Source organism: Sabethes cyaneus, chromosome 2, assembly GCF_943734655.1.
Source record: "Sabethes cyaneus chromosome 2, idSabCyanKW18_F2, whole genome shotgun sequence".
Classification (NCBI taxonomy): domain Eukaryota; kingdom Metazoa; phylum Arthropoda; class Insecta; order Diptera; family Culicidae; genus Sabethes; species Sabethes cyaneus.
Genome location: NC_071354.1, coordinates 235,952,492 through 235,979,169, shown reverse-complemented (window position 1 = coordinate 235,979,169; position 26,678 = coordinate 235,952,492). Strand labels below are relative to the sequence as shown.

General features: G+C 38.6%; 1 protein-coding gene across 1 annotated transcript in view; it reads right to left on the bottom strand.

Annotated features, from left to right (window-relative positions):
• LOC128737042 (BAI1-associated protein 3) overlaps positions 1–26,678 on the bottom strand; it is a 216,613-nt gene that overhangs the window by 154,066 nt on the left and 35,869 nt on the right. Inside the window, exon 2 of the mRNA XM_053831589.1 lies at positions 9,801–10,170. Coding sequence (XP_053687564.1) covers positions 9,801–10,170 — 370 coding nt within the window. The remainder of the gene's footprint in view (positions 1–9,800; positions 10,171–26,678) is intronic.

Genomic DNA, 26,678 nt, shown 5'->3' with positions numbered 1-26,678 from the left:
AAATTATAATAGTTTTATTGTAATTTTGGCTTTAAGCAACATTATCCGCAACTAACTTCCCTTGTTTCCGTTTACCGAACTCGAACGGAGTAATCAGTACTCTTCTTTTGGCTTTTTGAGAATTTTGATTTTATTTTATTTAGCTTTCTTACGTTTTTTTCTTGGCTAAAACTTGCTTATTGGTTTGATATCCGTTTCTGTGTCCGAGTGAGTTGTGTGGTGAGCATACGAAAAGTTGTGACAGTATTTGCTTTAGCAGCATAAATCTCTCCCAGGCCCTCGCTGAGCAGTTTGAGGCTTACAGAAGTGAGATATAACTAACGAGTAATGAATAGTGGGCGATAGGTATTAAGTAGTGAGAAAAGAGTATTTAGAAGTGAGAAATAAATTCTTAGAAGAGAGCTGTAAGGCCATTCCAAATATTTTAAAAAGTTTTTGCCCTCCGGTGTTGGGCCACTGAAGGGGGGGGGGGGGGTGCGAAAAAAAAACAAAGGTAATTTTTTAATCGAGCAAAAAAAATTGCACTTTAGGCATTTTAATTTTAAGTTCAAACGTGAACCAAATCTGTTCTTGTTTTTAATATATACGTTATTAATTTCCATGCAAAAATCTACGAAAAAAAGATAAAAACGAAAGATAAATTTTTTGGCCGATTTTCGGAAATTCCGCTGTTTGAATTTCCATTTCTATTTAATGCTAGAAGCGTTAACTCAACTCGAATACTCATTTTTCACGTTTCTCATGCTGTAGAGTGCACAGATAATAGATTTTATAACAATAATTTAACTCATATCCTACAAATTAATTTTTGGCCCTCCGATTTTTCAAGCCAATTTCCAAGGGGGGGGGGGTGACAAAAACTTTTAAAATGATTTGCAATGGCCTAAGTAAGTAATGAGAAATGAATAGTGAGAAGTGAGTAGTAAGAAGTGAGTAATAAGAAGTGATTAATGAGAAGTGAATAGTGAAAAGTGAGTAGTGAGAAGCGAGAAGTGAGAAGTGAGAGGTGAGAAGTGAATAATGAAAATGCGTCTCTATGCTTCCCATCCTGTACTCGATCTGCAGACCTAGGAAAACCGATAAGCCTACCACATTTTTTACCTCAATTCATATATTTTTATGCGCTGCGTGGTATTTTCATTCAATTGAGGAGGTTGAAACTTCCAAATTCAAATTGAAGTATTTTATCCATATAACTATCCCTTAAGCTGGTTGTGTGATAATAAAAAACTTTGCTACGATCGCATATGAGTGATGAGTGATACGTTCATTGTGGAATGAAGTACATTGTTCGTTGCTGCCATAGAGAAACTAAATAGTGCGGTTCGGTATGATTCGGTACGACCTTTCATAAGTAAAAAGATTCGATACGTTCATTCTTGAATGAAATATATGGTTCGGAACTACATTAGATGAATTTAAATGATTCGGTATACGTATACGATCATTGATAAGTAAGAAAATGTGGTACGCTGATTGGAGAATCAATTAGATGGTTCGGTACGACAATAGATGAATTAAATGATTCGATAGAATCATTCGATTGAACAAAGTATATGGATCGGTATGACCATAGATGAATTAAATGATACTGTACGATCATTGTCAATGTAGTATATGAGTCGATGCGACAATAAATGATCTAAATGGGTCGGCACGACCATTGATAAGTAAGAAGATTCGGTACGTTCATTGGAGAATCAATTATATGGTTCGATACGACCATAGAAGAATTAAATGATTCGGTAGAATCATTGTTGAATGACGTATACTGGAGTCGCTTTTCACGTGATTTGTTTCTATTTTACGGGAATTTTGAAATTCACGCGGTTTGTTTTACGCGTATTTCGGGATTTACGCACTTTTTTACGCGAATTTCGGAATTTACGCGTTTTATTTTTACGTGTTTTTCGGAATTAACGCGAATGTGCTTAAAACGTTTTGTTGCGGCAGAAAGCCGCATTGTAATATTATCTCGCAGTTAGCTTCTAGTGTAGAGCCGAATCTAGTCACAAAAGGCTATTGGCCGTTCGACCGAACGTGATATGTAGGAGCTATTGTTCTGAATGTGGAAGAAATCTATTTACTACAAGTGTATAAAAGGCGAACAATAAGTAGCAATCAGTGCACTAGCAGCCACCGCCGCTGGCGGATGTCTCCGGACATCTCATGTTTTTTTTTACTGTGTGAAGAAGCCTGTCCCGTTAGTAACCGGACTGCCTTAATGACGATCATGAACACGTTTATTTTTACACGTGGGTTTGGAGTTTACAAGGTTTTTTTACGCGAATTGCATTTTAAGCGGCTTTGATTCACGCTGAGCGTACTATTTTTACGCGAATTTCGGAATTTCCGCAGTTTTTTACGTGCACGTCGGAATTTACGCAGTTTTGATTTATGCGAAACATATTCTTCGCGTAAAAAGCGACTTGAGTGTGTATGGTTTGGTATGACCATAGATGAATTAAATGATTCGGTACGATCATTGTTCAAAAAAATATATCATTTGCTACGACAATAAATGAACTAAATGGTTCGGTACGATTATTGTTCAATAAAGTATATAATACGGTATGACCATAGATGAATTAAATGATTCGGTAGAATCATTATTGAATGAAGTTATGGTTCAGTATGATCATAGATGAATTAAATGATTCGGTACGAACATAGTTCAATGAAGTATATGATTCGATACGACAACAGATGAACTAAATAGTTCGGTACGACCATTGATAAGTAAGAAGATTCGGTACCTTCTTTGGTGAATCAAGTATATGCTTCAGTGCGACCATCGATAAGTAAAATGTTTGGGTTTAGTTGATTTTTTTTTCGGTAAAGCGCGTTACGCGTTTCAGCCTACTATATTTCATTCAGCCATCTTCGGACGCCTATTTAGAGGAAGAATTAGCCCAACACTCCATCGAGGAAGGACACCTATTTCGCTTCGATAACACCCGAATAATAACACGTATTGACGACCAGGAGACCAGGCTGACGGCAGAGGTATTCCACACAAAAGTGCTCGGCGAGGAAAAAACTGTCAATCCCAAAACTTCGCCAATTTCAAACAAAGTACAACACAATCCAAGGGAACTCAAACCTGCAGAACACTAGCTGACGAAGCTACATAATTAGTATGAAACACTCGGAGGATTAAGACGTGTTTTCTTGTAAGTGCAAGTTTGTTTGTAAAAAATGTATCCAGTTAGAGTTTTTATTAAGGAAAAGTTCAAAATTTACTGTTAAATGCTTCTTGTTAAATCTAAAGTTTGTGTAACTAATACTGGACGATTTATAATTTTTGTAATTCTGTAATTTATTTATTTATTTCGTCAACCGATGTAGACTGGTATAATATATACAATTTTCTCATATAAAAGTCTTATAATTAAATGAAGATTAAAAAGTGTACTTATTCTTTTGTATCGTTCGCTACGCGTTACGATTACGTGTTGACGTTTGGTGTTGGTGTTTAAGTCTATGCCGAGGCATTGTAAAGTCAATGGTTTCGCAGTATTGATTATACGAGGCCATCATACATATTTTGCATAATTTGTGCGAAAATGGCTTATGGAAAATAAATTTCGATTACGAAGTTGCCGAGTAGGCTATAGGCTAGAGGCTAATAGCGGCTTGAACATCAACCCAGATAAATGCTCTGTTATGACTTTTTCCCGAAAACTACGTCCAATCGAATTTCAATACTCCTACAACGGAATCGTTTTGTCACGCAAGGAAACCATTCGTGACCTAGGAGTTATATTTGATCGTTCATTTTCGTTTACAAGTCACATAGACAACGTTATTAAAGACTGCTTAAAGCTATTTGCTCTTGTGAGACGATACGGTCGTGACCTTAAGGATCCGTATGCAATACTAGCAATATATGTAGGCCTTGTGCGAAGTAAATTAGACTTCGCAAGTGTAGTTTGGCGTCCGCGATATGTAACCTATATACAACGGATAGAGACAGTCCAAAAAAAGTTTGTTCGTTTTGCATTGCGGTACTTGAGGTGCAATGGAGATGAACTACCGCCGTATCACGACCTATGCTCTTTAGTCAACATTGACACAATCCACTGCAGACATAAGATTGCCGACATAGTGTTCTTCACAAACATCCTATCTGGACGAGCCGACAGTCAAATGCTTGCTTCAAGGTTGCACTTCAATCACAGCCAAGTTGCACTTCGGAATACCCGGGTGTTTAATCCACCTCATCGAAACAGGAATTACTCCCAACATGAGCCAACGAGCCGTTTCATGAAAGCTTTCAACGATCTACAGCATAAAGTGAATGTTACCATGGCACCAGCGAATATTAAAAATAGGCTTAGCTTGTATTTTAGGGGACAGTTGCATCCCATTTGAGTGTTTTTAATAGTTAATGTTCATAGTTAATAAGTACTTTTTTCATTGGAAAACGGGCTTGAAGCCTAAAACCTTAATTGAGCAAATAAAAGAAGTTGCCGAGTAGGTGTATAAAAGTTCAGTTTTGATAAAAGTGTTGCTGAGTCAATATGCTGCGAAACGATATCGTTTACAAATAAGACCATTGCATATTTACGACGCTCTTTTAATGATTGTATATTTATAAGCATGTAGCGTGCTTTGTATGATGGAAGAGGAAATGTCCAACCTAATTTACGAAGGGCATATAAGAGAAATTGTTTTTGTACTGATTCTATTCTCTGTTCGTGCGTGATGGAAAAAGGTGACCATACAATGCTGCAGTATTCCAGTATTGACCTCACATAGGCAATGTATAATGTTTTAATTGTGTATGGATCCAAAAAATTGTAGCTAAAACGTTTAATGAAACCTAGCATGTTATTTGCCTTGTGTATTACTGCGTTATAATGGTCGATAAAATTTAGCTTGGAGTCTAAGATAATTCCTAAATTCCTAACTTTTTCACATTTTTCTACTGTTTGATTTTCTAATCTGATTGAGACTTCTGGTGTAGTTCTGTTTCTGGTAAATGTTATTAGATTGCATTTTTTTACATTAAGTTCTAATAGGCTTTTTTTACACCATGTGTAGAATATATGTATTTCATTCTGGAATACATTGATGTCTTCTTCATTTTTTACTTCCAAAAAGAGCTTCATGTCATCGGCATATAAGTTTAAGTTTCTTGAGAATGAAGGAAATGTCGTTTACATACAAAATGAAAAGAAGAGGTCCCAAATGAGAGCCTTGAGGGACCCCAGAAGTGACTTGAATTGGATTCGAGTTCTTTCCGTTAAATTTAATCATTTGTTGGCGATTAGATAAATACGATTCAAGCCATTTCAGGGGCCCTGGTTGAATTCCAATTTTTTGCAATTTGAAAAGCAGCATTGGTATGTCAATGCGATCAAATGCTTTGCTGAAGTCCGTAGAAAGTGCTTCTACATGGTTTCCATTATCCATTGCATTCAATGAATAGTCAATAAATTCCAGTAAATTTGTCGTAGTCGAGCGTCCTTTGAAGAAACCGTGTTGCATTTCTGTAATTCTGTTTTTAATTTGCAGGAATAATTTTTCATTAATAATTGCTTCGAAAAGTTTTGGAATGCAAGAGATTATGGCAATACCACGATAATTACGTACGTCAGATTTCCTACCTGATTTAAAGACAGTTACTAGAAAAGAGCTTTTTCATATTTTTGGAAAGATTCCGGATTCCAGTGATAAGTTGAAAAGCCAAAACAAAGGAGCTGTAAACTCCATTGCAAGATTTTTTATGAAAACTGGAGGGATACCGTCGGGTCCAGGTCCTTTTGAGGCATCTATATTTTTTAAGGCCTGCAAAATGTCCTGGGAATGAAGTTGGTTGACACCTATGTCCACTGAAAATTCCGGATAAAATGGAAAATAGTCGCGATCGCGATCTTCTTCAGAAAATGTTGTATAGATTTCTTGAAAAATTTTTGCAAAGAGATTACAAATCTTTTCCGAGTTCAACACGTTCATCAAGATGCATTATGGATGGAAAGTTGTCAGATTTTAGTTTGGTGTTTTTTATAAATTTTATGGTCTTTTTGTTTGCGATTTTTTAGATTCTTAATTTGGCTGTTATACCAGACTGGGCTTTTTGAATTTTTGTGACGTCTTCTTTTCTTTAACGGTATGTTCTGTATCATTATTTCTAACAAAATTTTATAAAATATGTCTACATTTTCTTCATTCTTGAGAATATGTTGCCAATTAACACAGTTTAATCTACCTCTAATACTTTCATAGTTAGCTTTATCGTATTCAAAAACTTCTTCATATTCGCAATCGTTGGGTCTTTGGTATAGGTGTATAAATAAAGAATATTCAATTGCTGTGTGAAATGCCTCATTTTTCCAGAGTGGGTTTAATGACTCAGTCACACAGAAGTCTATCTACTTCTAGATAGGCGTCCGAAGATGACTGAATGAAATACAGTAGGCTGAAACGCGTAACGCAGATAATCCATCCAAACATTCGAAATAAGATAAGTAAAATGGTTCGGTTCGATCATTGTTGAATGATGTTTTGGGTTCGGTACGACCATAGATGGAATCATTGATTTGGTACGACCAGAAAAATGAAGAAAAATGATTCGTTGTGTTCATTATTGAATGAAGTGTATTGTTCGATACGACCATAGTTAAATGAAAAGTTATGGATCGGTAAGACCATAGACGAGTTTTTACGATCACCGTTGAAAAGCTGACATTATCCAGTGTTAGTCAAGTATACTTGGTTTACCAGATTTTGTACATTAGTAGTTATACAGGTTTAAGCTATTGATGTATTTGGATGTTTGGGAGATAAAATGGTTGATACATTTTTGAACAGCTGCATTGCATTCTGAAAAACTGCAACGTATTAAAGTGCCATTCATAATGAATAGCCTGAAGCTATTTTTATTCTTTATCTGGTTACATCACATTCAGTAAGTCAGGGTGCAAATATGTACGCGCCATCAACGCTGTGAACGAAGACTGTTATATTAAAAAGAGAGACTCAGAAGAATAGTCTAATATGTAAAATGGAAATGAACAAGAATTAGACGAACATTGGCTGGTATCGAACAATTCTATGGTATCGTCTCGGCCAAATCCCCAGACAGAGAATCCTGAGGGTCCGGAAAGGCATAATAAAGCGTGAAAAAAAAGTTCTCTTTACAGACTAGAAGGAAGGGTAGTTCCTCAATGTTTCTTATAAGACAAAAGTAGCAGTTACGTGAAGTCAAAGTTTCTCTTAGGCCTTAGCGTTGCTAAAATTACGCCAAACAATTATACCTGCTGGGCGATCAGCTACAGGGATGATTCTTCGCCACAAATTCTGTACCAGTTTCGTCGGGAAGAGCCATTCAGGATTCCGTTGACTTGGCCAGCCATTTCAGGATTCCGTTAACTTGGAGATACTAATTGGATATATGACAAAGTCGGGTTTTATCACCAAATAAATATAATAAATGGCAAAATTGTCAATAAAAGTGGACATATTTTTCAGCTAGTTTGACATATTTTTAAGCAGTTTTTTTACTGAGAGGATGCGTCCTGTTCCGGGTATGAAATGGGGAAGGCAACTAGGAAAAAGCGCCCAGCATAGCTCTAGCCATCCCAAGCCCCTACCTAGCGCCTCCGCGTGGCCATACCTGGAAATATTTCAATTTGTATAATTGAGTAGCCAAGCTAGGAGGTTACAAGTTTTATAAGATTTAAACTAATTTTTTTTTGGCAAACTAATCTATTTTCAGAGAGCAAAATAAGGCGCTATATCCTTGGCCAATTGCAGCCTGGCTTCAGGTCTAAATGCCATTAGTTCATCCCTGAGGGTCCGGAGTATCACTTAACCTCCCAGATACTCCCAACGACTGTAAATAAATCAATATCTATGTACAGTCAGTCCACAATCATGGGTCACACACAATTGTGGGTCATTTTAGCTTTAGCTACTAATTTCCGTTTAAATTTCACGTAATGATTGATTAAACTGTTATAATGCTACTTATAAGTAACAACTTCATCAATCAATTAGTATAATATTCACGCATTATTTGGCAGAAAAAGCTAGAAAGACCCATAATTGTGTGTGACCTATGATTGTGGACTGTCTGTATATGGGAAGCGTTTGGTACGGGAGGTACATGCTTTCTTCTTTCCCCTTGATTTCAAGGTGTTTAATGGAATTAGGTATTTTTTCTGGTTCCACTAGATTCCTTGAAATTCTCTCTGCGGTACATGCTGCGCAGTTGGCCTGGTCGTTGACAAGAAAAATGACTAATCTCAAGTTTTTAGTCTTGACCTTGAAATGCGGTCATACATATATATTAATATTTTTTGAAACGATGGTTCTACAATTGATGAAGGGACGGTAGGGAAAGAAATGAAAAATTTCTTGGTGAAGGTGGGGAAGAGCGGAAAGGAAGGGGGGGGGGGGGGGTATTGGTAGCTATGCTTGACAAGTAGTCATTTGGACAAAAGGTAGGAGTCAAAATGACTACTTGTCAAGCATAGCTACCAATACCCCCCCCCCCTTCCTTTCCGCTCTTCCCCACCTTCACCAAAAAATTTTTCATTTCTTTCCCTACCGTCCCTTCATCAATTGTAGAACCATCGTTTCAAAAAATATTAAGAAAAATGATTGATTCAAGTAATCGTCATTTTCCAGGATGCCTTCCAGAATTGGTTGCGTTCGTGTGAGATTAGATTAGATTAGATGAGAGTATGCGTCCTGTTCCGCTCTGTACATATTGTAGACCGGATGTCATTCTGGGCGTAGTGCCAATATGCGGCATGCCACTCTAATGGCCATAACCTTTTATACAAGCACTCTAATGAGGAAAATGTTTGACACTAAAAATCGTCATTTATACGAATAGTTGTTAAAAGATAATGTTCGGTTTCGTTCTTTGCTTCCCTTCCGTACAGTATTGTTCATAGATGCTGTTCATTTTTTAGGTATTTAACTTATCGCTTATGTTTTTGGCACAATGTAACCGCAGAGAACAGACAACCAAACAAAAACGTATGTCAAATTGATTGGGAAACTGGCCCTAGTAACTGTTTATAGTCCATTTATACTAGCGCCAGATGCAAACTGTCATGCAAATCATTTATTTGGGAAACTAGTATGTTAGATGATTTTAATTTGAAATATTTGAAATTTGAAATCCAAGAATTCTTGACAAATTTGTTTCTGAATGGATGTCTGTTCTCTGTGATGTCATCCCCCCACCTGGCCCAGATTAGATGGTGCCTACGTTTATGCTGCTGTATTTTGATTGTTGTTCACTCAATAGGTACATTAAAATGTTTGTCTATTATTGATTCAACGGTTGAACACATTTCCTTTTGTAGATAAATTTTGTGTTATATTTCAGAAAGATATAAATTTTTTTCTCCAAATTATGCAGCCAAAAGCTTTTGATTGTTTTCATTGATTTGATTTGATTCGATTTGTAATGGGTTATTGCAGAATAATTGACATCGTAAACATGTTCCCATCCTCAATAGAACAATGAAAATATTCAATAATGCGGAAATATTTGCATTGATAATCGAAAATCATGTTCATTTCTAACATAAACCGACTCGCAAATCGAAGTGTCAATTCCAATATCAACTCAAATCAAATCAACCGCAAGGACGACACATCCGGCAATTCCGTGAAAATAAACTTTATCGACAATTGAATTTGGTGTCCGTCCAGTGAGCGGAGCGGCCCAGTGACCGCTGCTGTAGTCCGAACCAGCAAATGAAAACAAAATCAGTTCGAAACCATAACAAATCCCGACAATACAACATCCAATGTTCGTTCACCACCTAACTTACCCGGACGATGATTTGATTTCGACCTCAGGCCAGGAGGGTCGTCGCTTCCACACCGAGAACGACGGTTTGTCCGGCGCCGTGGGGTTGATCGGGGAATTGCGTCCCCGGAAGGAACCCTGCCGGACCGGTGGCGCAAGAGCTTCCAGTCCACGGGAGGACGATTGGCGCCGAATGGAGGGGCCACCGCCACCGGGACTGCCAGCACCGCCACCTCCTACGCCTGCGCCTGCTGCCGAACCGTAAGGTCCTTGGCCTATGGAACCGGCTACACCGGCGGCAGCAGCGGCACCACCGACGCCACCACCACCACAACCACCACCCGGTGTGATGTTGCCTCCGGATCCTGAGGGTGTCACTACTTTGGGATAGCCTGCAAGAAAGAACCGGAGAGAGAACACAGAAGAAAGTCACGGGTGAGTCGGAGCTGTTTGCATTCGGTGACAATGACACTTCAATTAAGACCTTTAAAGCAATGAAGAGCGGTTGCTCTCTGTACTCGAATGCTGGTGTATGCTTGCATGGATGAACTCTGCAGCTTATGACTAGCGTCGGAGCAAGTGGCAGACTGGATGAGATATGGTTTAAATATCGTCAGCAGATGGGGGTGTTATGCTTTCCATGGGAATTGCATAGTGGGAGATTTTATTTTTTTTTTAAAGTTACAGATTTTGTTTAAATTAAAGTCACGCTAAGAAAAAGTTCCCCCAAGCACGAAAGTAGTTGGTTTTTGCACTTAATAAATCTCGAAAAGTGCACGCTCTTCTAACGAAGAGTTCGTGCGTAAAGTGGAACACTTCTTGAGGTTTCAAAACAACTTGCACCAAGATTCAATGCTTCTTCCGGTTTCGGTTGTTGGGTGAATGCGATCAAATTAAGTGAGAAAATGGAGCCTTGCCTATGCTCACACACTGGCAAATACTTGCAGACTTGTTCTGATTTGTGCTTTCTCGAATAATGATGATGTTGATGACAGCTAGCAAGCAGTTTCGACTAAACCACAAGAAGTTGTGTGTGTTGGAAGTTTGTTCTTTATAGTTTGTTAGGATTGTGGAAGAAATTTGTGCACTCTAGTAGGGAACACAGAAGTGGAGCTTACCACAAACTGTTGGTACCGGGGCGCTGTGTGTAAATATTCAAAGCAAGACGGTAACGAAGGTTGTCCTCTATTTGCTTTGAAGTCTCATCTTTACGTGTGGGTGTATGAACTGAAATCCATTCAGGCTTGGAAAAGAACTGTTCAAGGTACAATTTACACTCATCAGCAGCAGTCTGAAATGAAAATGTTCAGCTTCGTGGTTTGCCAATTGAATCGGAAATAATCCTTGGTCTGCTGGTCATGAAAGGAATCATACTGGACCTCCTGCAGAGCAGAGAGAACGAAAAACAACAACTCAACATACTCTTTTCATTACCGGATTGTGCTCTGCAATGCAACCAAGGTTTTTCTGGAAAAACAATTTTTGTAATTCCGGTGACACACCTGACAGCAAACGAAAATAAAATCATGGCAGTGTGAATCCACGTCGCGGTAATAAATTACATTAATCTTTTTAATTATATTTCCACAATTTTTCGACAACTCTACACGACCTTTCCGAGCCTTTATGACAAGCCAATTAGTACGTGTGTTTGTTTGCCAATCATCAACCGTTCGTTCGTTCGTCGATAATGGAATGTAATTCTGGAAATGTTATGTCCGCCCTGCTGTTTGAACATCAGCCGGTGGTGCGTTCGTTCGTTCTGATAATTATAACTGACGTTTTTCGTAGTAGCAAGGACGTGCCACACGGACCACCAGCCACCACCGAACCCGTCCGTGGTGAAATTCCATTATCCTGTTCGCTCGACCGCAAATCGATTTACGTGTTTAACAACAAGTGAAGCCAATGAAAGATGGCTCCGACAGCTGGCTGCAACCTTGCTTTCCATGTCAATGTCGGCGGTGGAATTGCAGTTTGTAGGAACCATTTTCCGTAGCCGTAATTATCACGCAGCCTTGCCATTAGTGTGCCGATGCTACCGGAGAAATCGAGCTCTACGGAATGGATGAAATAATTGCTCGGTCGGTTGGTGTGTGGTTCCGGGGTGTCAATAGTGCAAGTCATCGGGCGGAGCTCCGCCGGCGGCGGTGGTGCCTCCCGCCTGGAAGGCAATAATTTATATCGTCAGCAACAAACCGGTAGTCCCAGTTAACACTGCTCCCGAAGGACTCGTAAACGGTTTCGTAATTGCATGTAGGGAAAAGGAATGATTCATTAAGTATGGTTTTCGCGTATTAAATGAGTTTCGTCTGTTTTGTTCGACAGCGAAAATTTTCGAGTAAATGTGCTGATTTACCGGGGAAAGAGTTTCCGTTGAGCTGGCTAAAATATGCTTGGCTCGTACTGGGTGGTTTGAAACATCGGTTGCGGTCTCAGTTTTAACGAAAGTATTGAAAAGCAGTTTAATGTAGTTTTTACGGTCGCAAGCCATCGTAACATTTAACACGACAAAATTCTCTTTTCTGTTTGGGACCATTTGGATGCATTTCACGGAACTCTTTCCCGAACTGACAGGTGTCGAACGAGTAAATTTCAGTTTAGAGTGATTGACTTGCCTTTTCTGTGCTGCTACTAGTATGCGGACTCGGAGTGAACTTGTCAGTGTTAACAGTTCGTCAGCTCTCGCTTATCCAGACACTGCTTCAGCTCTTCAGTTTGTTGTTCGTATCGATGCGGCCATGGATGCCTTCTTCAGAACTTCACACCACCAGTTTTTGAAGTTTGCAGAAATGTAACTCTTGTGGGACCGTTTATAGTCAACTACACGTGGACAAAAATCAAAAGTGTTCGTTTTCGTGTCAGAAATATCCGTGCCATTGAATTGAGAAGAACACTGTGCGTCTCCATTGCATTATTCAAGCTAATTTTGTGTATGGAGCCCCCTCTTCCAGAGGGGGAGAGGCCTCAAACCATCCTAAGAACCTTTCCCGGCCCCAGAAACTCCGGCATACAAATTTTAACGCCGATCGGTTCAGTAGTTTCCAAGTCTATAAGGAACATACAGACGGGCTTCATTCTCGGTTTTTTGCTCAGTAGATGCTCATTTGACTGCGGCGCCTCAACGAAACAGAATTCGAAAAAGTAGTGTAAAGGTCAATTGTAGAGCTAATTATTATCTACATTATTGTTGAAGCAAGTATAGTTAGTATAGTATAGTATAGTATAGTTCTATCTTTTGCAATTAACGGCGCTATGCGATTGCTACCCCGTTGGTAGTAAAAAGAGCGCTCATTCAGGTACCAACGGGGTAGCAATCGCATAGCGCCGTAAATACAAAAGATAGAACTATACTTTCTTCAACAATAATGTAGATAATAATTAGCTCTACAATTCTCGGGTAAATTTTCAAATAGACCTAAATGACAATGAGAGATTCTCTTCGCGTCTCCTCTCTTCCGCTTTTTACGGCGATCCTAATGCATTTTAACACATCAGCTTTGCATAAAACGGTTGCCGGAGTCACTAGTTAGCTAAATGTTTTGAAAATTTCCTTTTCCATGCATTTATGTAGCCGTGAAAGACGGTAGAGAGGAGACGCGAAGAGAATCTCTCATTGTCACTTAGGTCTATTTGAAAATTTACCCGAGAATTGACCTTTAAACTACTTTTTCAGGTTCTGTTTCCTTGAGGCACTGCAGTCAAATGAGCATCTACTGAGCAAAAAAAAAAACCGAGAATGAAGCCTGCATACAGACAGACAGAGAGTAATTAGGATTTTTTAATTTTCACTTTTAGTTTTACAATTTTCGACTTTTTTACTTTCCAGGCTTTCAATTTTTTATTCATTTGATATTTTGACTTCTTTGATTTTTGACATTTCAACCTTTTAATTATTTGGGCTTTTGATTCCGATTGTTTACTGTTTGGCTAGTTGGCTTTTATATATTTTACCTTACTTTTTCACTTATACTTTTTATAAATTCTTACTTTTTTTACTTTTGTTAAGCGCGTAGGGCGCTATATCTATGCATATTAGCGTTGCACAGTAGTCCAAAATGGCGAAAAGTGGAACTTTTTTCCTAGTGTCTTTTGCTTTCATTTTATCATTTATGGTCTTCAGCACTTTTGTTCGTATGAATATCCCCCCTAATATAAAACTGTCAAAAGTTAGTCATTGCTTACTATAATAAAAATAAATAAATAACTTTTTTGTATTAGGAAATATAGACATAGTTTCTTCGGCAAAGTTGTAAACATTGTAAAAACCAGCAACTTTGCGGAAGAAATAAATTTTTTATCTTTATCGAGGGCTGAACTATAAGGCATATTCTTTGAAATTTCTTAAAAAATTAATTTTTCATTCTTTGCTTTTGTTAGTTGCATTTTACAAGAATGAAATGTTCTAAGCAATTATCGAAGTGTTAGTAGATAGACACATGATTTCTTCGACAAAGTTGTAGAAAATATAAAGACAAGCAATTTTGCTAAAGAAACGACATTTCTATCTCTGTCGAGTGCAGAGCTATAGAGCATTTAAAAACTAAGTTTTTCATATTTAGCGTATGTTGGTTGTATTTTACAAGAGTATATGGTTCTAGGCGATTATTGAAAGACTCACAAAACACATGTTTTTGCAGAAGATTGCAAATCTCTAGTCGTCTATACCTATACTGCACTCGATAGAGATATTTCGTTAGCCATTTCTTTAGCAAAGCTACTTGCCTTTATATTTTCCAGAACTTTGCCGAAGAAACCATGTGTCTATCTACTAACAAAAAAAAGGACGTGTATCGAGCCTTTAACGAACGCGAAACACATAAAACGTATGCTTGCCGTACTCTCATTTGGGTGGTTGGGGACAAGCGGAACCCATACAAGTTTATAGTACTCGACTTAAGCTTTATGTGTATTTTAGACCTTAATTTTCGTAATAACTTTACAAGATAAATAGCTTTACAAGAAAATTTTTGAATATCCAGGTTAATACTTGCTTACATACTGAGTACCGTTCCGTATAGTAATTTTGCATCGTTTGTTTTCGTGTCTCGCTCGTTGCATTGGCCTCCAACTGGGAAGGCGTGGCGTCGAGGTAAGACGCTGGTCTAATAAGCCAGTCGTCGTATGTTCGAATCTCAGCTGGGAGAGGCTTAAAGTCAATAGGATAGTAGCACTGACCCCGCCTGTCCTGTATTCTAACAACTGGTTGCGAAGTCTGTCGTATAAAAACGGAAGGTTAAATTTCGATAACGGAATTAGCACCCAGGCTTTGCTTTTTGTTGCATTTTTTCCGGCAGCGGCTGTTTTTGATGGTCATTTTGAGTTCATTTGAGCACACTTGGAGCGTTGGAGCAATGGAGCGTTTACAAACCGGACCTTTTTTTGAAGCCTTATAAACGTGCGCAGTAATGGATTTTGATATAATTGCCAAAGAGGCATGTTTGTCTCAGGATGGCTTTCGTGCATAGCAACAAATGTCTATCGGTATTTAATAACTGCCCGCGCGCGATTTCGAACGAATCGAATATGTTGATAGCACGTAATTTTCAGAGCGCTAAACTGATTTCTCATAGTTTTTTCTTATGTCGGTATTTCGGATTTCCATCGCCTGTTTCGCAATGGCAACGTAACCAAACACGTCCTCAAATCGTACGCGAGCACGAATGACAGTGATCGCACCACCTGCTTCGGTGGATTTAGATCAATTCCTTTCCACAAACAACAACTCCTTCCTGTGACACTTGTGAATGATGCAGAGGATTCCTCGGTCTCTAGTAGCAGCAAGTGTCGGACTAATATTCCTTTCCCCAGGATCGGCGTTAGAACAATCGAAAAATAACCTGCGTTGCTGTATGCGGACATTTTACTACCTACACACTCGCCAACGCACAGTCTCGTAGCGTTTTTCTGCTCGTGAGCAACCAGCTGCCCGTTGCATTACTTTTTGTTTTCTTCTTCATCTTACGCCCTCGATTCTACACGCGGGTGGAAATGCGAGTTCTCGCGAGTGATCGGTATCAATTGCGCAGGCTGCATTGACGTGCGAGAGCGACGACCGTGGCTGTTAGCTAAATACACACTCGCAAAAGTCGTTGCAGTGCATAAGTAAACAAGAGCGGGAGTCCGAAAGGAATGCTTATGCCGGCGTGTTCATTAGAAACAAGTGCAACAAGTGCGGCCTTCGCAACACTGGTCACAGTCAGCCGCCATTTCTTTTGAATTATTGTCGGTTTCTTGAAACCCATTATTAGAATGATAAACCTTCAAAAATGAAAAAGTTCGGTTCATATTTCCTGTTACTTCAGAAACTTCGTCCTCATACCTTGCTACACGGGTACAAATTTAATCTCCATAATACGAAAAATGACTCATGATTTCGAGAATTTAGTGTATTTTCATGTTATGAATATACACCATGAATAATGTTCATGATTTCATACTTTTCTTTACCGTAACGCCGCCTAAGCGTTACTATTTTGCACGCGAAATACTGAAACCATGAATCTTTCAACTTGGAACCATGAATTAAATTCCCGATTTTTCGACTAAAATCATGAAATCATGATCTGTAAACCATTGTATGGGAGCTCTTAACCTTACTCTTTTGAAAGCAATTGGTAGTTTGTTTACATGGTGTTAGAGTTTGAATTGAAATTTCGCCTGGCAGAAAATGATCAAATTGTTGAGTTTTTATTGGGGGAAAAGTGCTTTACGTGCGTTTTGAAGTAATCGATACAGTCATCTTTTACGAAAACTTATATCGAAACCGCTGGATTGCACAAAGTGTTAGTGGTGCGAGTTGCAGTAGCAGCAGTGGAACTCCAGTGGTAACAACATCACCACTACTGTGTTACCTGACTCACTGCGCATAGCGTTGTATTCGCGGTATCGTGTTGGTTCGAAAGGTTTCGAAAAATATCGCCCTTGTATCGAAAATATCGTTGATTTTGATCACTAAAAATAACGTACTTAAACGTTATATTGCAAGTGCTAGTAGTACGCAATAATTGTATTGTGAAACTGAATTGTTATTTATGCAACTTTTTAGAAGTTAAATGCAATAACAAAAGCACAACTTATAAAAAATCGGTTGTTATCGATATTAGCTGCATATGCGTTATAAACGAATAAAACGCATGGTGACGTTTTATCTCAATAACACGCATATTCGCAGTGAGTCAGGTAAAACAGTAGCAGCAATAGCATGACCGGTGGTGCTTGGTACGAGCGGAGTTGGATTAGGTGACGCTGGCAGTAGAAGTGCTCATAGTTCCGGGCGAGAAAATGCTACAGAAGCTAGCTAAACTGTTTACTTAGGTAAGTAAGTGATATTTGCTGCTAGTTCCAATACATCACTGCAAATTCCACTTTTCAGAAGCTGATCAGGCAATTTGTCCCGTATTTTCTGTAAGGTAAAGCACAACTTCCGCTCTTACCTTTTGTCAACACCGAAGTACATCCAAGTGCATCAGCACGTGACCAATGTTATCCAGCATTCAAGAGGGTTGGTAATAATGTAAGTCATTTTGATAGTTAATGTAAGATTTAATAATTGCTTTTATTTCTGCTATAGACAATCACACTAAGGGATAGCGATGAACACCATCACAGTGTCGATTACAGTGTTACATCTTACCTAGCTGCGAGAAAAAATGATACTCATGTTTGTTTTTATTGAGAATCAGACGCTGCACACAACCAATCGTCGGTATCTGTTATATTTCGCAACGCAATCATGCAATGAGCATAAACTAACATGAGGTTTATCAATAATCTGTACAGATCTCGACAAAGCATTTGTCGCTTACAAGTAGTGATGTCAATGAATTTGAGTCTGATCGCTAGAAGCGATTTTTTTCATCCCTGGTCAAGAATTGCAAGACTCAGCCCAACCCTATGATGAATCCCAGCTCTGCGATTCTAGCTCAATAGCAACGGAAACAATGAGTCCAACAGCTTCAGCAATTGCATGCCCAGGCAATTTAATAAAATGTCAGCTAAATGTTATTATTTTAGTTTTTTTTTTTTTAATTTATAAAACTATATGTAGTACTGTCAAGAAAATAATTCAACCATTTCGTTAAATTATGGCTAGTATGGTATTAATTAATTGTAATGATTGGACAATACGAATAATATTAAAATCATGGAATCTAACTTAGTTATAATGGTATGATGGTAGATTTAGTAACGAAAACACGAAAGACTAAAGTCTTATGTTCAAATGTAATTAGGGGCCATCCAGATACCACGTGGACAGAAAAATACCAATTTTCAACCCCCCCGTCCCCCACCGTGGACAAGCGTGGACATTAACTCAACCCCTACCCCCCTCCCTGGTTGTCCACGTGGACATTTTTTTTCTTATGTGTAATTTAACAAAACAGAAATGCATGGTGCTAAATTTTTGTTTTCAACTTGATTTATGCAGTATTAAAAAAAAAAAACATGCGCTCAAGTCAAAAGGTCGACACAATCTATACGGATTTTGAGTCGCTGCGGAAATTTGGGGTTTTCCGTGCATTTTCTGTCAAATTTCCGCAGCGTTAAAATCCGTATGCAAGGTGTTAGGACCTGAATCCTTCTGTTCATAGTAATCTTGTCTACAGCCAATTATTATCGACTGCAAGTCAGTTTCAGTTTACCTTTTGCTTGATGATTCTTCTCCGTCAAGAGTATGTCTAACTAGAGCACCTCAACTTTTCCGTCTACTTCAACACAACACAGGACCTTTCCGATGCGACGCGGTTCGTAAAATCTTCTGAAGACGAATCCTTCCGTAATACTCGGTTCATGTGTTTACGTCAACATATGCCTCATCAGAAGATAAAACTTTATTTGAGCCTAAAAACAATCACTGATCAATGGTTATGTATAATTAATTCAATATTTCTGTTTCTAATTTCTGTTTTTGGTATGAAAAAAAACTTGTCCACGTGGACATTTACGATACCCCCTCCCCCCCTTCCATGGACAAGCGTGGACATTTTCATACCCCCACCCCCCTCTAAACTGTCCACGTGGTATATGGATGGCCCCTTATAATAAATAAATAAATAATATTCAAACAGTATGCGGATCAACCTATCAACCATCATCATTATATTGAACATATCCTACGCTTCAAAAATATGTATGGAAAATCACTTGTTTTTGTATGGTGAACGTTTTTAACGACTCATGGATTTTCTGGTTGCTTGACGAAAAATCATGACTGATATAGTTGATGAGCTCGACTCGACTGTCGAGTGTTGAGTGCGGGAAGAACGGCCGGCATAGCAGCTGAATGCATCGCCAAAATAGGGCAAGCTCAGTCGTCATTTGCTGACGGTTGAGTCACTAACTTTTAGCGGTCGACTCAGTCGAGTTACGCGACAAAATCGTGTCGCATGTTACTTAGAGGGAAGTCCTGTATGACCGGACAGCCTCTATGCCAGGACACTAGCGATTTCTCACAAACAAAGAGTAGTAAAAATATTTGGTGCTTTAATGGTACTATTGTTCTAATTTTTCCAAATAATTTTATCATTTTTGTTTCGCTAGTGTCCGAGCATGGAGGTTGTCCGGCCATACAGGACCCTACATAATACCAGAAGTAGACCAGTCGAGTAAAGTGACACTCGACGTGACTTATAAAATAGGGCCCTATACCAGGAAACAGTTTGGATACGGTAACCAGAACCATTTCAAAAGTGGTTCTAGATAAGAGGACACGTGATAATACTTACGGTTAAAGTATGGTTCAAATTAATGCGGAATGTTACCAGAGTTACCTGGATCGAACGACGGATGGATTGGCAATTGCTTGAAAGGTGCTCGGAGTCGGATCAATCCTCGTTATTCTTATGTTCGGTAGGAGTCGGTACTACTGCACATGTTCATCTCTGAGTATACCTAAACCATCAAACAATATTTAGACCGGATTGAGCTCTGATGCATAAGGTATTACCGGTTCTTTACGAGATTCCCTGGTACTAGATGTGGCCATTTCGCCAAGAGCTATTGCTACGCCAAAGAAGGCGTATCTGTTTCTGCCTTCTCGGCTGCGCCGATGATGTATGATGCAGATTCTTCTTTCACCACAACACTTGATACGTCGGGTAAAACGGCCGTCATTGTTGCCTCAATGGAACTGCCGTCATTAAAACGGATCGATGGTTTAATTTACATATCCAGAATATAAGATATCATAACCTTTCGACTTTTATCGTCTTCCCCCACTTTCACGGTAGCGGATTTTTCTATTTCATTATTTTTCACTATAATAGTACTTTTAAAACACAACTCACGTCAACGAAACTGAAAATTACTAATCTATCCACTTTTTTGCTTATCAGCAACGGAAACCATCACACAAAACTGTACTTCTATATTTAATAGAATTATCACATACTGCTTAATCACAAACATTGGCTGCTGTGATTTCAATGACCCGATTTGACAGTTCGTGTAACGCTTGAAGCAATTATGAAGAATATTCACGAAAATGCTTGTTATAGTTCATGATATTAGTCGGTACGGTCATGAAATCAGAAGTCATGGTAATGATTTCATGAAATTTCAAGCTTTTTGTTTTCATGATTTTTTATTCATGAAAACAGAAGCAGATTTCTTTCCGTGTACTTCATCGAATATGAATCTGCTGATTGCGGATTCTGGAGAGATTCGATAATCTCTAGTTCTAAGTAATTTAATATCATCAATGGCACTTTCCCGCCCACGTTTATCTGAGTGTTTTGATTGTTGTGTTTTGTTGCGAATAAAATTTCATCAGGAGGAGGTGGAGCGCAAATGGAAAGCGAAGAATGGCGTAGGCGAATAAAACATGCACTGCAGGCACTACTTGGAATAGTTCTCAACGTACACTTGTCGAAAGTTGGGAGAGTACGGTGGGCCGGTCACGTCGCAAGAATACCGGATGACCGTGCAGTGAATCTGTTCTCCTCGAGACCTTCATCGGCCTTAAGGGCCCCTTACACGTACGCATATGTTGGGTTGGAAACGAATAAAATGTTGACGGGTCATTCAGGTCTAGCGACAAGCCCAACACCTTTTTTTGCCTGCCTGGTTCGCGCAATGCTCATACATTGACCAACATTTTCGGCCAACACGTTCGTACGTGTGCTTCAGATAAAAAGCAAGCATCATTTCGCCATGCAAACTGCTAATCCTGAACGAACAACAGCCAATCAATTTGTTCAATGAGTAAAAATCATTCGGCAGCCAGCATGAACCTTATGAACAAAAAATCGACAGTCAAAGGCGACGACAAAAGAAGCGGAGACTAACTGGATGTATAAAACGTATGTCGATTATGGTGGAAAGTGTGAACAAAGTTTTTGTGAAGAACGAATAACAGAATAGAAATGAAAAAATCTGTAGTAAGGGGAACACGAGACAGTCACCTGTTGTCGCTCTGATAGTGCTTTTGTACTTTCTATGACTCATTAGTTTATATTACCTACTGTTAATGGCGCAAGAACCTGACAGTCAACAAACTACTGTTACGGTGCGGTACTTTTCAGAAGCCTTTTAGCTTTCAACTTTATTTAATTTTCATCTTTCAATTTCCAACTTTCCACTCTACTAAATTTTAACATTAATTTAACTTTTACCCTTAAATTTGTCATTTTACTTGTGACTCAGGATGAAGGATCTCGGTATTTCATGATATTTCGCACACGGGCATAGTATTCTTACCATGCGTTCAAGAGTTATTCAGGGTTATTTGCGAAAAAAATATGTCGGGAATTTTGGGCCAGTTCCACTTTTAAAGAAAAAGGACATCTAGAATGAAATGATTGATCTCAAAATGTTTCATCACAGAAACATTTACATGCTTTATTTGAATTTTGTGATGAATCTGATTCAAACAAATAACTGGGTTTGAAATGGGAGATGCAAACGAGAAAGTGGCCAACATAGCTTTTGCCAGCCCAAGCTTCTACCTAGCGCCTCCACGCAGCCATACTCAGTAATACTCTATTGACTAACTTACTTTTTACTTCAGGACTGGGCTTTAGGACTAGATTTTACGTTTTGCCTTTCTACTATATAAATATATAGTATAAAGGTATAGAAATCACTTGGAAAACCGGAAATGGAAAGAAGGTTCTGCGGGCCGAATGTTACATACCATTCGACTCAGTTTCGAAAACTGAGCATTTTCTGTGTGTGTGTATGTATGTGTGTGTGTGTGTGTATGTGTGTGTGTGTGTGTGTATGTGACGCTTTTAATCTCACTCACTTTTCTCGGAGATGGCTGGACCGATTTTAATGTTCTTAGGCGACATCCATTTAGTACGTCACGCAAATTTTGACCAAAATCAAACCCCCCTCCCCCCCATGTCACATTTCGTCACACATTCGTGACCCCCCCTGAGAAAGTACGTCACGTCGCGGCAACCCCCCCTCCTCCTTCACAACAAAAATTAAATATTCATTCCAACCTTTTTATTTAAAGCTATCAAATGAATTTCAGCAAATAAAATAAGGAAAATTTTCGAGCTTATAAGTCATCGATTCACGAATTTTGAAGATGATCCAATTGCTGATACGCTTCAAAAGTCGCTGATGTGTCGTCGATTAATGTTTCGCGCATATCCATGCCCTTTACATCGATCCACTAAAATTCGTCTAATCTAGTTGAAAGAATCAGGACTTCATGCTGGCGTCTTGCAGCAACACGCCTTGGAAGAACTTTTCTGACGGATTTTGTCATTTTGTATATTCATTCAATCGTGCAATCATTCAACACTACCTTAGATGCGAAATTTAATCTGCAAGTGGCATAAACTCTATCCTTCAGAGAGCTTTTGAGTGAGGGACAGTATAAATTATGCCGAAAATCCTTAAAAGCAGCCGTGGAACTTATGAGTATGAGGTATGAGTTTTTGTTTATCGATTGAGTTCAGCACGAATAGCAAGGGAAAACATTGCCATGGTTCCTTCTCTGGTAGCATCCCGTAGCCCTTCAGGAGTTTGTGCGACTGCTATTTGCGGTTGCAAAATTCTTTTAGGCAGGACGGTACATATTCTGTAAAGCCTTAATGGAGAGATCATACTACATGGAATAAATGAGGCCTGTTCACACATATATGTTACAAAAAGTTTTAATTCAAAAAATTTAACTATTTGTTTTAAATTCCATCAGTACGTTAATTTTTTAGAAGCCTTCAATAGTTGTATCATAAAATAAAGGCTAAATTATAGTTTCCCGAATAAATTTTCCATTTGATATTTTTTCATGTGACGTCACATAACTTCATACCCCCCCTCCCCCCTACGTCACAAATCGTCACGATTAGGTCAACCCCCCCTCCCCCCTATAAGCGTGACGTACTTTATGGATGCCCCCTAACCAATGCGGAGTAATGCCCATTTGGAGTTTTTGAAGCATCCCGAATATTTGTTCAGTTTTGGATCAGACGGGATTCCTTCCTGCGAACTACAATAGTGGAACCATGTATCCGAAAGTGAGTAGTCTTTTACCAAAATTAAGTAAGTATTCTTAGCTATCCAGAAGAAATAGTGATAAGCGACAAAAATTTCACCATTATGTTTAGTTCATGAGTTTTGGCCAATAATCTAAGGGCCGTTCATGTGGCATCGTTCATCGTTTCGGTCCGGTCATAACTCAGGAACAAGAACGGTTTTTTGATATTTTCGTCACAAAAATATACCGCCCAGTTAGCTTCGAGATTCGATGCTGGTCGAATAAGCCAGTCGTCGTAAGTTCGAATCTAGGCAGAGTGGAGCTGCTAGACAGAGTCAGTAGGATTTTTGCACTAGCTCCGTAACTATCCTGTTGTTCTCTAACAGCCGGCTGCGAAGTCTGTCGATAAAGAAGGGTCAAGTTCTTAAGGACGTTTATACCCATGGCTGTGCTTTGCTTTGGCTTGTCACGAAAAGTTTTCTGCCTTTTGTTTTAGAGTTTTCCACCGTCGTGGAGAACTTTTTCTAACTGATGTTTTTTCTATGTTTGTGAGTACCGGTAGTGTTCCTGTGCTATCAGTTTTGCTCTATCGCAGTTTCATTATATTCATTACAGTACAAAATGTGATTCGATTTATGAAAGAGATTGATTTGTATGATCTTATATAAACATTACAAACTAATTAATTTACTTCAATTCAAAAACAACTATAAAAAAATGTAAATATGTGAAAAATCTTATTATATTATTATTAGGTTAGGTACTTGAAAATTATGGTAGTAGTATTTAGGTATTTATAATATTGTATCTAGTTTTAATCAACAGACGGCCCATATAGCCCTAGCTGTGCTGGCGGCCGGCCAAATGGAATAAAATAAAATAAATAAATTACAGTACAAAAAGGTAAGATATGCTATACATGTTGTACATTTTTCTATCCAAACTAGAACAATAAGCACGCACTTAGCACACAACAATAAAAAACGCAATGCCCAAATGCAGACAAGCGAATGTACCAACAAAAGCACCCAATGCGGTACAATCGCCGCCATCAGACTTGAGTTGCGATGAATGACATTCTACACGCAGGAATGCACATTTTTCCATCGTCATCGCTGAAAAACTCTACCTCACGGGAGCACGAATGCACCATTTCTTTCGTTGTCTGTAAAAAAGGTGCTGAACTGTGAAACGTGCTCCACGCTGACACACCGTCACCTGGGCGTTCGCTGGCGCTACCGCTGCGCTGCGAGTGGCAACCTTTTAGCGAATAAACCCTTGGCAGTCTGCGTGTAGCCTGCAGCCCGCAGGCTGCTGGATTCATAGTCGTCCACGTCATTGCACCTGCTGCTGCAGGGAATTGAAAAATGGTACGAGAAAGTGTGCTAGTGCAGTAAGAAATGGTATTACTATTTTTCCATTTCGCATCCCAGATCGGTGTGCGGGAAATGGGCTGCGGAAAAACATTCCGAATGAAAATAGGGAACTGCGTCGTCGTTGTCGTCGTCGTCATCGTCATCGTCGTAGTCCGTTGCCAGCCACAAATGATCTCTAACGAGCACGGAGCTATGCTATGACACGAAGCGAGGACGCCGAAGGCAGCAGCAGCAGCAGTACATTACCGGGTTGTTCCGGGAAGTGGAGGGGGGGGGGGGGCACCAGGGAGCAGAAAAACAGTTGCACAAAGTTGGTGAGTTATTGTTCATAATTAGAATATAAATGGGACGGGCGGAAATAAGCTGGCGCTATTAACCGTTGTAGCGTCGTGTTGGAAGCGAAAAGAATGGAACGGGTGAAAATAGAATGCTTACACATAATAGAGCCGTCACAGTAAAAAACAACGGCACGGCGATAAATAGCCTTCGTCGGAATCGTAATGGGTGCTAGTAAATAAGGAACTAATGTGGGGGTTTAACATTTGGTAATTAGCTTTATGGGGGATAAGTGGCGCATTTCTGTACGCAATTGAAACTGACAGTTTTAGCTAGTTTTCTAACGAAAAGGGGCACAGCAACTAGTTGATTTATTTTTCGCACCTGTTTATGTTTACGCTACATTTGTATCTCGTGACATGGAAAATAAATTTTGTAACTGAAGTAAGTACATCGTCTCACATTGTTTTTTCACTTGTCTCGAAAATAACCTAAAAAACCCGAATTAATCCACCTAGCGGCGTGACCTAGCCTTTCTACTGCCACAATAATCTTTATAAAATTTCTCAGGAACTTAATTGTAGATGTATCGATGTTATATTAGACTATATTTTTAAATATCCGTTCCTTATTCCTCAAAATCCTTATTTGCCAGTAAAATTCACAACGTATTGTGTAGAATAATTATATTTTCTTTCCTTGGGTGCGTAAATATGTAAGCGTCATTTATGTTACTTGATGAACACCTTATTTAGTTTTATAATATTTATAGAAAAATAATGTAAACACAAAAGATAATTTTTACAGACTTGAATGAATATGTATAGAAAATTAGAAATTAACCCTCTAACGGGTCTACAGATGGCCTTAACTTTCGGGCTTCAGAGCCACATACGAAACTTGTTTTGAATTGACAATATGAAGTATTTGTTCATAGCAGATTTTTTGATATTTTGGGATTAATACCATGCATTCAAAAGTTAGCATCTTTGAAAAACAAGAGTTCAGAAAAATTATTATTATATTTCGCTTTTGAAGAAAAAGGATATCTACAACAAAATGATTAATCTCAAAATTTTACTATTGGTTTGCTTGGCTTCAATTTTGCAATATATCTGAATTAGAAAAAAATTACTGAATAGAGCATTAGATATGAAAACGAGAAATGGAACTATTTCTTAGCTAGCGCTCCTTCAGATAATTATTTTTGCATGAAAATCAAAACTTAAGCTTCTTTTGAATGTACTTTCATGAAAAGATAGTCATTAGCTTGATCGCATCGTTTTTACAATGTTAGAGGGTTAGGAAAACAAGATGAGGTCGAAAAATAGTGCCAAAGCTGCGCCATAAACATGCTTGAGAATGGGAAATACGATCGATGTGATTCCCAGTGCTTGTCTTTTTTTGATTTATTTATTAAAACATGATACATGACGATAGAATTTTTGTAAGATTTGTTTTCGTTAGTGATATTTAAAAGGACAGATGTCTTATGTCCTTTAAAATATCACTAACGAAAACAAATCTTACAAAAATTCTATCGTGCAACGTTTACTTCCTATTTTTCATATAACATTTCTAAGCTCTGGGAATGAGAAATACTATTGATTGAAAAGAGCATCTATTGATGCGCAGAATTTGTTTGGAATTTGTACAAATTTATTTGGAAAAATCAACTCACTAGTAATTTTGATTCTATACACCACTATACCTACATGCTTAAATAAACTGCTTTTCTTGTACAATTGTGAGTAACAGTAAGTGAAGAAAATGACAATTGAAATCTGAATTCAAAGAAAAGAAAAACTTTTCG